General features: G+C 44.0%; 1 protein-coding gene across 3 annotated transcripts in view; it reads left to right on the top strand.

Annotated features, from left to right (window-relative positions):
• The window catches only part of LRRIQ1 (leucine rich repeats and IQ motif containing 1), a 3765329-nt gene that overhangs the window by 2312530 nt on the left and 1437845 nt on the right, over positions 1 to 14954 (top strand). For all 3 annotated transcript variants that reach the window (XM_044088432.1, XM_044088431.1, XM_044088433.1), the window contains one exon: positions 4636 to 4737. In XM_044088432.1, coding sequence (XP_043944367.1) covers positions 4636 to 4737 — 102 coding nt within the window. The remainder of the gene's footprint in view (positions 1 to 4635; positions 4738 to 14954) is intronic.

Raw genomic sequence — 14954 nt, 5'->3', positions numbered from 1 at the left:
AGCTCTATCTTTCTACCTTATGAGTGGTCCCTCAGTATGATGGTGGAAGAACAGAGCAGATTTTCTGCTACTGTGTTCAACCATGCTGTGATCTCTTTGCCTCCCCATACAACATGAAGTGCAGCAGGTACTTTGCTGTAATTGCCCAGGAGGGGGAATTGCTGAGGGATGCTTTACCCACATTTGTATCCCACACTTCAGTATGTTTCTCCTTCTACTCCTCTTATAGGTTCATAGGTTCATACTAGGCTATCTGCCCTAGGGCATTTATAAGCCTAGCCAGAATGTGTTTGGCTTTCGCCACCCATTTTAAATTTATTTTGCTATGCCCTTTTTCGAGGTTAGTATACTGTGCCTCTGTCTAACAGTGACACAGAAGTGATACCCGGGGTAAACCTATGATCTCCCATCCACTCATCAAGATTCCTCTTGAAGAGAGTCAATGAGGGACTCTGCCTAACCTGGACTGGGATTTTATTCCAGAGTGAAGGGAGCCCCTGGGTTATGAATCTGTCCCTCCAGCATGTCCTATTTATTTCATTGCTGAGGTTCAAGTCTCTCGAGCGCATAGCTCGATGGGATTTGGATTTTCTGAGGTGCAGCATGTCCATTAATTCCGGGTTGGACATGGCTTTATACATCAGGCACAGATCGCCTCTGAACAGGCGGCATGCCACTGAGTAGAGCTGGAGTTTCTTTAACCGGGCAGCATATGACATCTGTTTGAGCCCTTTGATCCTCTTGGTGAGGTACTTTTGGGGTCTTTCCAGTTGCTGCAGGTGTCTGGTAAGGTATATCCCAAAAGGGGCATTGTACTCAATTATGGGCCTGATGAGGGATGAGTAAAGAGGCACAATGACCTCCCCTGATCTAGATGTGAATCCCTTCATGATTAGGTGGGGCTATATAAAATGTTTTTCTAACCACTTTGGCCACGTGGTTGTCAAATGAGAGATTGCTATCAACTTGGGTCCCCAGGTCCCTAATTACTTCTTCTGTACTTAATGGATTACCACCTATGTGGTAATTTGTGGGCACTTTGTTTTTGCCAAAGGGGATGACTATACACTTTTTGGCATTTAGCTTGAGGCCATGGCTATGGCACCAGTTGTCTGTTTCTATGAGGCCCTTTTGGAGGATGCTTGTGTCGGCTGGAGAGTCGATTATGGCGCCCAGTTTGCAGTCATCTGCGAACTTGTTCAGCCACAGTCCTTCCGTGCTGGCCTGTAGCTCCGAGAAATATATACCGAACAAGTGAGGTCCCAGGACTGAGCCTTGTGGGACACCACTTGTAACTGGTTTGGAGTCTGACATGGCTCCAGCAATTCTAACCATGTGGGTTCTGTCCTTGAGCCAGTTTGCAATCCATCTAGTGACATAGGGGTTTATATTTAAGCTGGTGAGCTTATCTATAATGCCCAAGTGGGGTATTGTATTGAAGGCTTTTGCGAGGTCCAGGTAGGCTGTGTGGACCACCTTCCCCTTGTCAATGGCCTTGGTGACTGTTTCAAAGAAATCAACCAGGTTTAAGAGGCAGGATCTGCCCTTAACAAAGCCGAACTGGGTAGGATCCAGTGTCTGTAGGTCCCCAATATCTTTATTTATGAGGTCCATGATGATCCTTTCCATAGCTTTGCAGACCAAGCTAGTCAGGCTTATGGGGTGATAGTTTCCAGGATCCGTTGAGGCACCACCTTTATGGAGAGGGATCACTGTTGCTGTACGCCACTCTTTGGGCACATATCCTGTAGTAAGGCTGAGATTGAACAGTAGTTTTATGTTTGGGTTTAGCTTTTCTTGGAGTTCATGTAGGACGCAGCCCGGGACACCGTCTGGTCCCATTGATGCTGTGTTTTTTGCTTTGGAGAGGGTGGCTCTTACCTGAGCATCTGAGATGTCAGGGGGGCAGCACTCTGCTAGGATAGATATTTGCCCTTTTGGTGGGGAAGGTGGGGGGAGAAGTTTGCGCTGAACCTGTCAGCTAGGATGTTGGCAATGTCTGTGGATTCGGTGTATTTTTTGTCATTTTGGACTAATTCTGAGCATATCTGGGAATTACCACCCAGGTTCCTAACATAACTAAAGAAAGCCTTGTGATTATCCTTAGTGTCCTGTGCAATTTTTCTCTCGAAGCTGGCCTTAGACAATTTTATGAGTGCCCGTAGTTTTTTGCTAATACTGATCAGTGATGCCTTCCCTTTTTGGGATTTTGCACTATCATTTAGTAGCTTCCTCCTTCTATTGTATAGTTTGTTTATGGCTGGGGTCCACCAGACAGGACATCTGCCTTTGGAGGATTGGGTCTTGGTTTTATTTGGGATCGCATGATCCATGCATTCCTGAAGGTGTTCATAGAATGCGTTTATAAAGGATTCTGTGGTCTGGGCCGTATTTTCCACAGGCCCCGGGGCTTTGAAGGATTCCACCTCGGTTTTGAGGAGTGTGAAATTTGCTTTAGAGAAGTTTTTCACTGTCGTTTTCTGGGCAGGGGGTGGGGTTGGGATGTGAATATCCAGTGAGATTAGTTTATGGTCTGATCTTACCAGTGAGGGATACACTTCTGGTCTGGAGCATAGAGTCCCCATGTTGGTGATGATCAGGTCCAGTATGTTTTCCCCTCTTGTGGGAGTGGTAATAAGTTGTTCCATAGCATTTGAGTTTATAAATTCTAGGAACCTTTGGACTAGGGTGTTGGAGCTAGAGTAATGCTCCCAGTCTATGTTTGGGTAGTTGAAGTTGCCCAATATAATGGTGTTTGGAGAGACCTTCATATTTTCCAGTGTTCTCAGGAAGGCCGAGTGGGGTTCCTGGATTTGGGAGGGTGGTCTGTAGCAGGCTATAAACTGGAAGGCAGTTTTACCCACTGTTAGTTGCACATGGATAGTCTCTGATGCTTCGTGCTTTGCCACCAACCTGGAGGTGTGGGTATCTTATTCCAAACTTCCTGAAGTAAGACTTGGTGAGGAAGGTCACAGTCATCCTCATTGCTCTATTCTGGCTAGGTGTGGTTTCCCTTCATCTAGCCTCATCTAATAGACCTGCCTTGAGTACAGGATGCCAATCCAGATTTTCTGTTTAACCCAGACATTCAAGCCCTCAGGTTGACCGCTTTGTTTCTCCACTTCTAATGATGACTAGATAGCCTAGGCTCTACTCTCGGGTGATCCACGGTCTTACTTCTGCACTGAAACCATTTGCCAGAAAGATTTACAGAAGGAAGTGGAAAAGATTTTCATTTTGGGATTCTAATAGAAATCTAGATTGCTTTTCTGCTCCTCTTCCAGCTGCTTTAGATTTTCTGCCTTCACTTTTTTATGATGGAGACAGCTACTCTGCTATTGTCAGCTAGCAGCCATTTAGAATTTTAACATCTGAGAAAATCAGTCTACTATCACTTTCCTTAAACTATCCAAATTCATTCCTCAGGGGTACCTTCCTTCACAGACCTCCCCTTAAGGACCCTGCTCCCCCTTGGATACCACCATTCTCTTACAAGCTTTGACTAGACTTCCTTTTGAAGCTGCAGCCAAGGTGAACCATAGATTTCTAGCTTGGAAAACCCTGTAGGAGAATATCAGAATTACACACACTCATTTGCAAACCTCCTTATCTGGTTTTACATGAGGGTAGAGTGACTCCGCAAAATAATCCATCTTTTATTCCAAAGGTGACTACAGAAATTTCACTTAATTTATCAGTCTTCCAGTCTTCTCTCCAAATTTTACCAACAAGGGAGAGTACATTGCTGCACTTGTTGAATGTTCATCATCAACTATGCTTTAACTTCACCATATAAAGAAAATTAGTAAGTCTGATAAGCTGTTTGTTTCCTTTTCTACATCCAGACTGGGACAAGAAGTTTCTAAAGTGAGTCTTTGTAGATGGTTATCTGACTGCATTTTGTATGTATACAGAGAAAAAGAGTTGACCTTATTCAAACCTCTCAAGGCTCATTCGACTAGATTTGTGTCCACATTTACTGCTTTATTTTCAGTAGTTTCCATTGATGATATTTGTGCTGCAGCCACTTGTTCCAATGTTCATACCTTCATTTCTCATTATAAACTGGACTTAGATTCCAAAGATAGGTCTGCTTTTGGTTCAGCAATCATCTGGGTCTGATTTTGGTTCAGCAGTTATCTGGAACATACTTCCATGAGACCACCCAAGAGTTTTTTTAGCTGGGGACTCTGTCCCAGTTGTTGAGGAATGAATGGAAGAGACAACATCAAATACAAAAGTTATTACCTACCATAATGGTGGATCTGCTTCCATCCTTCCTGAACCCCCCCCCCCACAATCCTTCTTCCTTATTGTCTCTTGGTTCCTGCTATGACTGTATTGATTTTTACCTGGGTTTCTTCATATGCTCTTCAAGCTCTAGAGAAATTAATGGGGTAACTTTGATTTTTCCTTGATAAAGTTTTGGCAGCTTATTCTGTGGTAACTACATGGGCAGGAAGGGATTATGGGTAAAAGGAGGAGCCTGAGCTTTGGATCCAAAGTCTAAAGTGGCCGAAGTCAAATCTGGATTGGATCTTAATACCCAACCATTGAAGAAGGATGAAATCAGACAACACAGATCTATCATTATGGCTATGGTAAGTGCATAACTTTCATTTTCTTTAACACCAGCTCTAAGAGCAGAACAGTATCAAGATTATCAGAGAAGAGTCAGACAACTGACACTAACCACAGCTTTACAAAACAAAAAGAGAAGGAACTTTCAGAGGAATGGTAAGTAGCTGTTCTTTAACCTTATTGTGTACATGAATATGATATATAAAAATACAGAATAACTGAAAAATAATTTGTACTTTGTGAATTGTGTGATATGTGTTCTTTCACTTTGTCATCCCACTTGTTATCCTGTTTATCATGTGAAAAGTGAAGGTCTCAGAATTATCTTCCTCATGCAAATGAAAACTCTCATCTCCCGTTATGACCTAGGCTGATCATCCAAAGCTGTAAATCAGCTGCAAACTTTGCCCACAGCATAGTGGCCAAAATAATTTTCTGTGCCCCCCCCACATCCGCCATAAAATGGGCCATGTCACTTGCTCCCTTGCTCTTAATATAATCACTTTAACTTTTCTCTGCCTTGGGATGGGGACTCCATTCAGAGATTACCTTCTGCCATTACGTTTAGTTGATGTGTACATTGAGACAGATTCTGTTTGGCCACATAGTCTACTATTGTGTAATTAAATTATTCACGCTTGTTTGAATATTTTTGAGTAAGAAAGATGATCCAAGATAGACACTGGTAGCACATTTCATTTCTTTACCTCCTTTCTTAATATTTCAGCTTGATGCCATCCTTTATCACATTTTCTATCTTTGAAGGCCCTTCCTTAAAGCCCCTGTAAAAATGTACTATAATGAATTGATAGTGAAATATTTACAGGGATTATGCATTAAAGTATTCCTGTAAATATTGTGACGTGTGCGCTTTTCGATATTCCAAGACACATTAGTGTGAGTCTTGGAAGATCTAGATTAAATCAGCAAAAGTGTGGACTTATATATATTAAGTCTGAGGTTGCTGTTTCTCAGAGTATTACCCTTTCTTCAAGGCATGGTAGTGTTAGAGCTTGTATATATTAGTGAATGGGTTGCTTATCCCTTAAAATGAACTGGAGGGGGCTTCTGTCTCATGCAAAAGACAGTTTTAAAGAAGAGCAGTGCATGTTACTGGTCTCTTGTATTTTCAAAGTTATTATTTTTTTTTTTTGTTTGTTTTGTTATTCCGTTGCTTACATGTATGAGTATTGGAATTACAATAGGGAGACAGTGTTTGTTTTCTCTCCTTCCTCTCCTTTTTGTTGCACTCATTTTCTGTTTTGTGAGGTGTTAAAAGTAGAGCTTAGATACATTAAACCTTGTGAATTCAAGTCCAGTAATTACAACAAGGCTAATTTCCTGAAGTTGGCTTATTTATTGCAGAGGCAAGGCATCTTTCTGTGCTGCCATTGATCTTGGTGCAAGAATGCGCTTGGGCTTCTGAGGGAGATTAGCCAAAAAAAGGCCAGATAATCTACTTCTGTATTCCTGCCATGAAAACTCTGTGAATGTGTCCTATGACAGACAATAGGTCTCCATGAGAAGAATTTTGCACACAGTTTCCAGAAGCTCCTCAGTTATTAATTTCCTCAAGTTTTTCAAGTTCTTATTTTCTGACTTTTCTCACTTATTGAGGAATTTATCAACAGAATGACTTTTGTTATATAGTGTGTCTACCCTTGTTATATGTTTCAAACCAAGAAAGTTTGCCTAGTCGCTATTTTTCAGTATTCGAAATAAAAGCTTGCTGTGTTATTCTCAAATGGTTTATTGTTTTTGTAAAATTTTCTTGTAGGCTTTCAAACTTGCTCAGTAAGGAAGTCCTTCTTGCTGTTGAGATAAGTAATGTTTTCTCATTTCAGATACCCTCTGCATTAATTAAACTAAACTCCCTGCACAATATAATTTTGACCATGTAGTATAAGCTGTTTATATTCATCTCTCTGTCAAATGGCAGAGAGTAACTGGCCTGTCTTACTGAAAGGCTAATAGGATGCCAGTTGCAGTAAGGATGGCTCTTTTACTTAACCCTCTTTTCTTTTAAACTTTTAAATTCAGGATGTTGATACCCTGTTGAAGAAACACAGTTTTAGAACTCTGTAATATACCGTGTAATCAAAGAGTCTTGGAGCAAGGAAGTAGCACAGTCTGGCTTGGCCTAACTCTTGGGGAAAAGACATCCAAGATTGCTTTAGTGGCTTAGTGATGCCTTACTCAAGATGTGAGAGTTATAAAGGACTACACCTGTTTCAAAAGGTAGCCTTTTGGAGCACCGGAAACAAATCTGCCAGTGTGTTCTTGTTTTTAAGATAATGGGTAACCTAGTCTAGGTTTTGCTTCATCCGTTGAGGGAAAGCAGAGTTGTTTCTCATTGTTGTTATTATTTCAATAACCAATGGTTCCCTATAGGTATTTCCCAAGCTAGACATCTTCTACTGAAGTGGTAGAGTAAGATGTTTATGCAATATTATGATGTACATTGCTGGGTTTAGTATGAATTGCCATGTTCAATCATGACTGAAAACAGTCAGTAGACCAGTTTACCAACCCATTGCTGCTTTCACTGAAGTCTCATTGAAAAACAATTTAAAGAATGCCATTTATTAGATGTGTGCAAATATTTTACTGTGTAAAGATTCTGTGTGTTGAATGTTGCTTTACCCTGGGTTTATTCTTGCTTTATGTAAATGTGTAACTTCTTATTGGCCTGGATCATGGCTGGAAAAGGTATTTTGACTTGCCCACCTACTAATTAAGAATGTCAAAGGAATAAATAAAAACAACAGGATGGCTTCCACTTTCCTGTACTGTTTGGTTCTTTTTCTGCTTTTCACACAATTAAGCTGTCAGTCATTACATTCATTAAAGAAAATTTCAAAACTTTGCCTGAATCAGTGAAATCTAACCTAGGAAACACAACAGCACTATCTTGACTTCTTGGAGTGGAAAGTGATCAAGTAGTGCCATACGTACCAGTCCTTCAACTTAACAAAACAAAACTCAGGAGGAGAAGAGGAAAGTTTGAGACACCTACCACAACCCTCTTAAGAGGAACAGGTGGGAGGATCCCTTTGCACTAGTTCAGGACATGGATAGAATTGAGGAAGAAGGTACTGCAGTAGGGGGCCACATACTCATGACATTCTTCTCCTGGTAAGTCCATTGAGACTTACTTTTATCATGAACTGCAAGTCCCTCCTTGACTAGTGAGGCATTGAGCTCACACCCATCATTGGCCAATGATGAAGGGAACAAGAAAAATGCTCTCAGATATCAACTTTGGGGTGAGTCTTGATGTATTTGTAATACCTCTTCTGTATTCAGGCATCCACAGTATACCTGTCCAGACAAACTTGTATAGAGCAGCCATCAAGTCCCTGACATTGTGTCAGTGGTTGCACTTAGACCAGGGAGTCTATTCCCCAGGTATTGCAGGACTCGCTAGCCAGAGTGGAGGATTCCTGCTGGTCCTTTTGCTCCAATTAAGCCTACGGGGTCTGCACATAAGTCATTTGTTTGACATATTGTGGGAACAATCTTTGTAGATGCTGGAGCATACCCATGGAGAGAGTGAGGTAAAGCTTTTGCTAGATCTCATGCAGGTCTCTCAAAACCAGGTCTTGACTCAGATATGCTCTTCTACAATGCTGGGTTGCCATCATCCAACCTTGAATGCTCATTTAGTATGTACCTGATGTCTCATGCTGTAGGTGATCCCACACCACTCCTTTTTGGAAGGTTTCCCCTCCCTCTAAGTATTAAACAGTCTTTATATCTGAAAGAGACATGGACAAGAAAACTGTTTCTACCCATAGCCGCTCACTAGATGAACCCTTCTTTTGGTGAGACTGTCTTGTTGATAAAATTAACGGTGGACTGGCCTGTGACTCATTTCCACAGAACTCAGCAAAGCTTGACGTCCTAGCCTGTGATCATGAATTGTTTCCACTGCATCCAGATAAGTTTTTGCACTTGATTTATTGCAATTGTTATTCATTATTTAAGATCACTACTGTTTTCCAGCATTTTAAGAGCATTTAAAGCAATTTTTGTTGAAAAAAATAATTTCTTCTCACTGATCGTTGTTTCTAAAACTGATTTATTGTAACTGCCTTACAGAATGGCAATCTAAGTAGGGAATGATGTCCTTCTATGCCAGTGTTGCAGTATTCTTTACATAAAGAGATCCTCTGCCATGGACAACCTGGCATCTGGCCAGTACACAATAATATTAAAGTATTCCTAGTAAGTGAGACATCACACAAATGGCTTAGGAGAATGTTGGCCATAAAAGCAATGTCCGCATGTACAATCCTCAAAACTTCTCTGCTACAGTCTGAACACCATCTTTGATTGTCAGATCTGTTTGCCTGAGTCATTTGCTGCTGGTCTACTTTTCAGATAAGTGCCCCATTGTTTTTTTTTTCTTTTTTCTCATGCTACTGCTTTCTGTTATGGGGATTTCCTGTCATCCAGGAAAGGTAAGTGCCAATGTAGAAGAAAGATTTCACAAAAGGATAGCCACAACCTGGGTCTCTTTTGTTTGGTGCCTATGCACGACCATACATCTTGCTTTGTTTGCCAGGCTTTCATCCCTAAGACCCCATGTAGCCATCTTTCATCCCTTAAGATTTATTAAAAAAATTGGCAACTGAAGTGGTTAGCTAGGGATGTTATGGAGGGTACATCTGGGACTTCTGTCAAGTCTCTTTTGAAGAGGAAAGCCAAGAAGCAGGGGCTCGAATCTTCAGCTGTGCCTTCTACCTCTGATGTCTCTCTTGAGGTCGATGAAGACCCAGAGATTTGTCCTGAGGTTGGCTCGGGTATTTTGGTGGGTACCATATTGGACACTGTCAAGGAATCTGCCTTAGGTATGTCCTCAGAGACCATGCAGATGTCCACATCAGACAGGCAGGGGGAACCAAGGCTCATTGTTTCAGAAGGCCCTAGTGCTATCACTCAGATACTAGTCAGGGAGGCTATTCCAACTAATATTATTGAGTGCAGGCCTATGTTGGGTCCTTCCACTTTCCATCAGGCTGACATCAGGTTAAAAAAGAAGCAGAAGACCAAGCACATTTCTGCAGCTAAGATTCTATAATCAGACTGGGAAACTTTTTCTCAAGGCTTGCTTAATGCACTTATGGCTCTTAAACCTTCTTCAGCTGATCATGTTTCTCCTTTAACTTCTTCTCCACTCAAGAGAGTTAGGGTTTCAATCATCTGAGGATGAGGATTCTTCTGAGGATGAATCTTTCACCTATTCTACTCAACCCCCCCCCCCCCCCTTGGATATGCTTCCTCTGAGCAAGAGTCTAATGGCACAGATTCACCAATGGAAGAGATCACATTTGGGGAAACCTTAGCTAAAATTAGGGAATAATTTAATTAAAACTGCTCTTGGGTTTCTGATGTGCAGAAAAGATATGATCTTTTACAAATGGTTTCTTCTTCCCCTTCTGCTGTATCTCCAGTCTTACTAGCCTTTTTAGATGCTTTTTCCTTAGCATCTAAGGCCCCAGGTTCTCAGGTTACTGCCCCTAAAAGGCATGATCAGTTTTGTAAAGTGCCAGAAGACTGTAAATTTCTTTACAGGTGTCCGTCAGCAGATCCAGCAGTGGTTTCCAGTGATTCTGACAAAACTTCCAAACTTTTGCCATCCACCAAGCTTCTCCCTTCTGATAAGTAGCACAAGTGTGTGGAAAGAACAGGATAAAAAGTTTATACTTCTGCCACCTTACTTTTCCATGCTATAAATTACCATTCCTGCATTACCAAATATGCTTTCGCCTTTCTTTCTCAAGCTGCTCAAGCAGTTTTATACCTCCCAGACACTGATGTTAAAACTCAGATGAGGTCTGTGTTAGGAGCTTCTTCTTAGGTAGCTTGCCACTCCGTTAAATGCAACTATGATGCAGCAGAAGCATCTTCCAGGGCAATTGCATCTGGCTATGTTCTTAGTAGGTGTTTATGGTTGAGATTTTAACCAATTCCAGATGATATCAAAACAAAATTAATCGCTGCTCCTTTAGACAACAGTGCTTTGTTGGGACTGCAGGTGCAGATTTCTTTAAATATTTGCAGGAGAATCTACAGGACTTAAAACATATCTTTGTTTCACCTGTCCCCAAATTTCAGAGGAATTATCCCTCAAAGTCTTCCTTTATTAGAAAACAAATTTGCCTGCCCACTTCCAAAAGCAAAAAAGGAAGTAGGAAAACTCCTCATTCTACACCCTCGCAGCCAGTTCCTTCCCAGAAGCAACCCCTTCCAGGTAAGCCAGGTAATCTGTGACTACCAAATCTCAGTCTTATTCCTCTTTCTCAACATCTTTCCCTGTCTCTTCCAGTTTGGGAAACTATTACTCAAAACTCATGGGTTCTTTTCATTATCAATTAAGGGTACTTCATGGTCTGGAAAACTCTTCCTCCATTCATGGGCCTTCCAAAACCACCTCGAAGCCAACTGCATCTATTTCCACAGGTGATTTAGGGGTTGCTACATCAGGGAACAATTGAAGAAGTTCCTGCACCCCTCAGGGAAAGAGGGTTTTGCTCCAGGGTGTTTCTTGCACCCAGAAAAGATGGCCCATGGAGAACCATTCTGGATCTTTCTCACCTCAGTACTTTTCTGAAAGTTCGTACTTTCTGCATGCTGTCCTAGGAAACCTTGATGTTATGTAGTCCTATCTCACATACATTCTTACCCGTGGGTTCGGAGCTAAATATCGGCTCTGACTCGGCCGATTTTTACTAGCTCGAAGTCTTTCATTGGCTGGGCTAAGCAGGTATTCCATGGTGCACTGCTCCATATCCCCAGATCTCATTTGCCATTCGTGTAGCTCGGACGTGGTCTCACTTGGCTGTGGCTAAGTACCTTCTTTTTCTTGTATTAAGAAAAGTTTGGATTTCTATCAAAAGCTATTTTCATAGCTTGTTGTCTAAGTTCGCCTGAGTTGGTATAGTTTGTCAAAATATTGTGATTGTGTGATTGTTGTATGGTATTCCACTGACTGTTCCCTCGGGCTAGGCCCGTTTCAGTTAGAGGGCCTAGTTCGCCTCTGTTGTCTTCTGTGTGAGTACGGTCCAGACTGTTTAACTTAGAGGTTTGGGCTTCTGTTTCCTTGTGCTTTGTCATACCTAGTTCAGAGTTTGTTTTTCCTTTTTGTGTGTGTTTGGTCACTGGTTTAGTGTTGGTTACTTTAGAGCCGTTCCCGCCTTTATAGAGTGAACACCTGTGCATTGTTTCAGACTTGGTTTTGCGTTGAGGTCATAGTAGTTAATATGTCTAAGGATACCAAAGAGCACAAACCTTCGGGTTTTAAAAAGTGCTCTAAATGTGGGTACAAAATGTCCAGTACCGATGGGCATTCCATTTGTGTCTACTGTTTAGGAGCCATCCATCTGCAGGAATCCTGCAGTTTTTGTCATGCTTTTAGCCCTAGAGTTTTCCAAGAGAGAAAGTATAAGCTAATCTCAAAGGAACTTTTAAAACCCTCCTTTGAAGAGGCTATGGATTCGTCTTCCAGTGGTAAGTCAAAATCTGGCAAGTCTAAAAAGAGATCTCCGGCTCCGTCAGCCTCATCGGAGCTGCCGGAGAAAATCTCAAAAACTGCATCGACCTCCTCGGCTCCACATTGATGGAAGCGGCGTCGGCTCCAATTGTATTGGAACCTCCTAGGAAGAGCCAATCGCCCAGTCTCAGACCAGCTTCTCCTGAGAGGAGATCTCATTCTCCATCCCTGTCCTCCAAATCCCCCAGGACCCTTTCGGATGTGGATGTTGATAGGGTGGTTCAGAGGCTCTTCCAGTTTTGGCAAAATTGTTTTTGGCTCCGGAGCCCGTCCTGACCCCATCTTTGATCATTCCTCCTCTGAGCGCATCTCTGTCTTCGGAGCTGGAGTGTTCCGCACTGTGTGATGTTTCTAGGCCGGCTCCGATGCCCCATTCGGCTCCATCGGTACTGGCATTGGCTCTGACCCCATCGACTCCGTCCTCAGGGTTCGGGACTCGGGATTCTTCGGTCGGGCTCGAGGGGGACATCTTGGGGCTTATTTCGGTTCCGAGCCTCCCTCTCCGTGCATCGGCTCGGAGAACTCCGACCCCCGTCATGGCCTCGGACACTGGTCGCTCCTCAGATTCGGGGGGGGGCCTTCGAGGCTATGTGGACCGTGCTGGCCAGATCGTCAGCTACATCAGGTGGGTCAGTCACTCTGTCTCCCACCACTCCGGTGAGAGCTTCTGATCACCACCTATCCATGGACAGCAGAGCACCAGGGCCTAAGAATACCCCCACGAGTGGTCCCTAAATTTCTGAGGTTCCTTAAGAGTTCATGCCTGAGGAGCCCCCCAGAAAGAAAGCGTGTAAGAGGAAGCACATAGACTCCCAGGATGAGTCTCTCACCTCTGATACTGACCTTGAGGAATCGGAGGGGTCCCCCAAGTCATCCTCTGATGATGTTTCCTTCTCCGATATCCTGGATATACTGAAACAAAGAGGTGACTGGCCTTCCAAAGCCCCTTCTGAGGAGGAGTCAGTATTCCTTAAGGCATTTGGTGCTCAGCCCTCCGCCTCCTGGGTGTCTCTACCCTTCGAACTCCTTGACCTGATCTGTCGAAGAGTGTGGGAGAACCCTGATTCTGTGGAGCCCGTGCCCAGGCGTCCCAACAAGTTTCTTTCCACCCCCCATGGCAAAGAGTTTCTGTTTGAAGGAGTCCCTGTAGATGCCATGGTGGTGGTGGCAGCCACTCAGAAGGAAGTAGCAGAGTCTTCTTCATCCGTCCATCCTCCTAACAAGGAGTCTAGGACCATGGATTGGTACGGGAAGCATGCCCTCTCGTCAGCGACCTTTACATTATAGTCCCTGAATTACCTGTCTCATTTCACTCAGCTCCAGAGAGATCTCCTCAAAGAGTTAGCAGATACTCTTGCGGGTAATGTCCCTGAGGCAGTGGCTCAGACGGTTAACGCCCAGGTCTCTACCCTCAACTCCATTGTTAACTCATCCATGCGGCTCATTTCGTATGCAGCCGAGGGAGCGAGTAGGGCAGCAAGCTCAGGGGTCGCCCTTAGAAGGCAAGCCTGGCTGTGCCTGTGTCACTTTGCAGAGGCCTTCAAGTCTTCCTTCACTGACGCCCCCTTTGATGGTTCCTCTTTGTTTGGGACCAAAGTGAAAGACACCCTCACCAGGTGTGAGCAAGAGGGAAAGACCCTGTCTGCCATAGGGGTCCATTTTTCCCTTCCTTCTAGGCCTTATCCCAAGGCCCAGTGGGGGGGGGGGATGTGGTTCAAGAAATCACAGAGGTTTTTTCCTGCCGCACAAGGTGAACCCTCCTCCAGAGGCAGGGGAGGGGGGTTTATTCAGGGAGACATCGCCCCAGAGGCAGAGGGGCCCCCCGCAATTTGGGAGACCGTGACTCCTTTCGTGGCTCTCCATACTCTCGTTCCTGAGGGTGTGCCTGGCTGCACTTATTCGGAGCCAGTCGGGGGTCGAATTTCCTGATATCCGGAAGCCTGGGAAAGCATTACCCAGGACCGATGGGTATTACGGATAATCTCCAGAGGTTACCTCATTCCATTCTCATCAGAACCCCCGCCAATCAGAAACATTCCAGATGTACTACCCAGTCAAAGGGATCAAGCAGCCTCAGAGGTCTCACAGCTGCTAGAAAAAGGAGCCATCCAGCGTGTCCCCTCAGACCAAATCGGATTAGGGACTTACTCAAGATTCTTTTTCGTGCCGTAAAGAACAGGGGACCTGAGACCCATTCTAGATCTCAGCCAACTGGACAACTACATACACAAGTCCAAGTTCCGTATGGTCACACTACAATCGATTCTCCCATTGTTGGTAGAGGAGATATGGATGTGCTCCATCGACCTCAAGGATGCTTACTACCATGTGAAAATGGACAGGGCATCCAGGAGTCACTTACGCTTCTGGCTGGGGGCCATTCATTTCCAGTTTCGAGCACTGCCCTTTGGTCTCACCACAGCCCCTGAGACAAGAGAAGGCAAGATGGGTTCTCCAGCTCCTAGGGACCATGGCAGCAACAATCATGTTGGTCCCTCTAGCGAGATTGCACATGAGAATTCTCCAATGGCTCCTCTTTGTTCAATGGTCTCTCCAAAGACTTACACTGTCTCATCCCATCTTGCTCACCGACAGATGCAGGCATGACCTCAGTTGGTGGCTGTGCACCGACAACTTGGACGGCGGAAAGCCCTTCGTTCCACCCATCCCAGTTGCCACAGTGACCACGGACGCCTCCCTCCCAGATGGGGTGGGGGGGCATTATCTTGGCAGGACAGCCCAAGGCACGTGGCAAGAACACAAGATACATCTGCATATAAACATCCTAGGGATGAGAGCAGTGCTACTTGTGTTGCAG

The sequence above is a fragment of the Protopterus annectens genome, chromosome 11.part0 (genome assembly GCF_019279795.1).
Source record: "Protopterus annectens isolate FY-2018-M chromosome 11.part0, PAN1.0, whole genome shotgun sequence".
NCBI lineage: Eukaryota > Metazoa > Chordata > Ceratodontiformes > Protopteridae > Protopterus > Protopterus annectens.
Note: the sequence above shows the minus strand (reverse complement) of the source record. Positions and strands in the feature narration are given on the sequence as shown.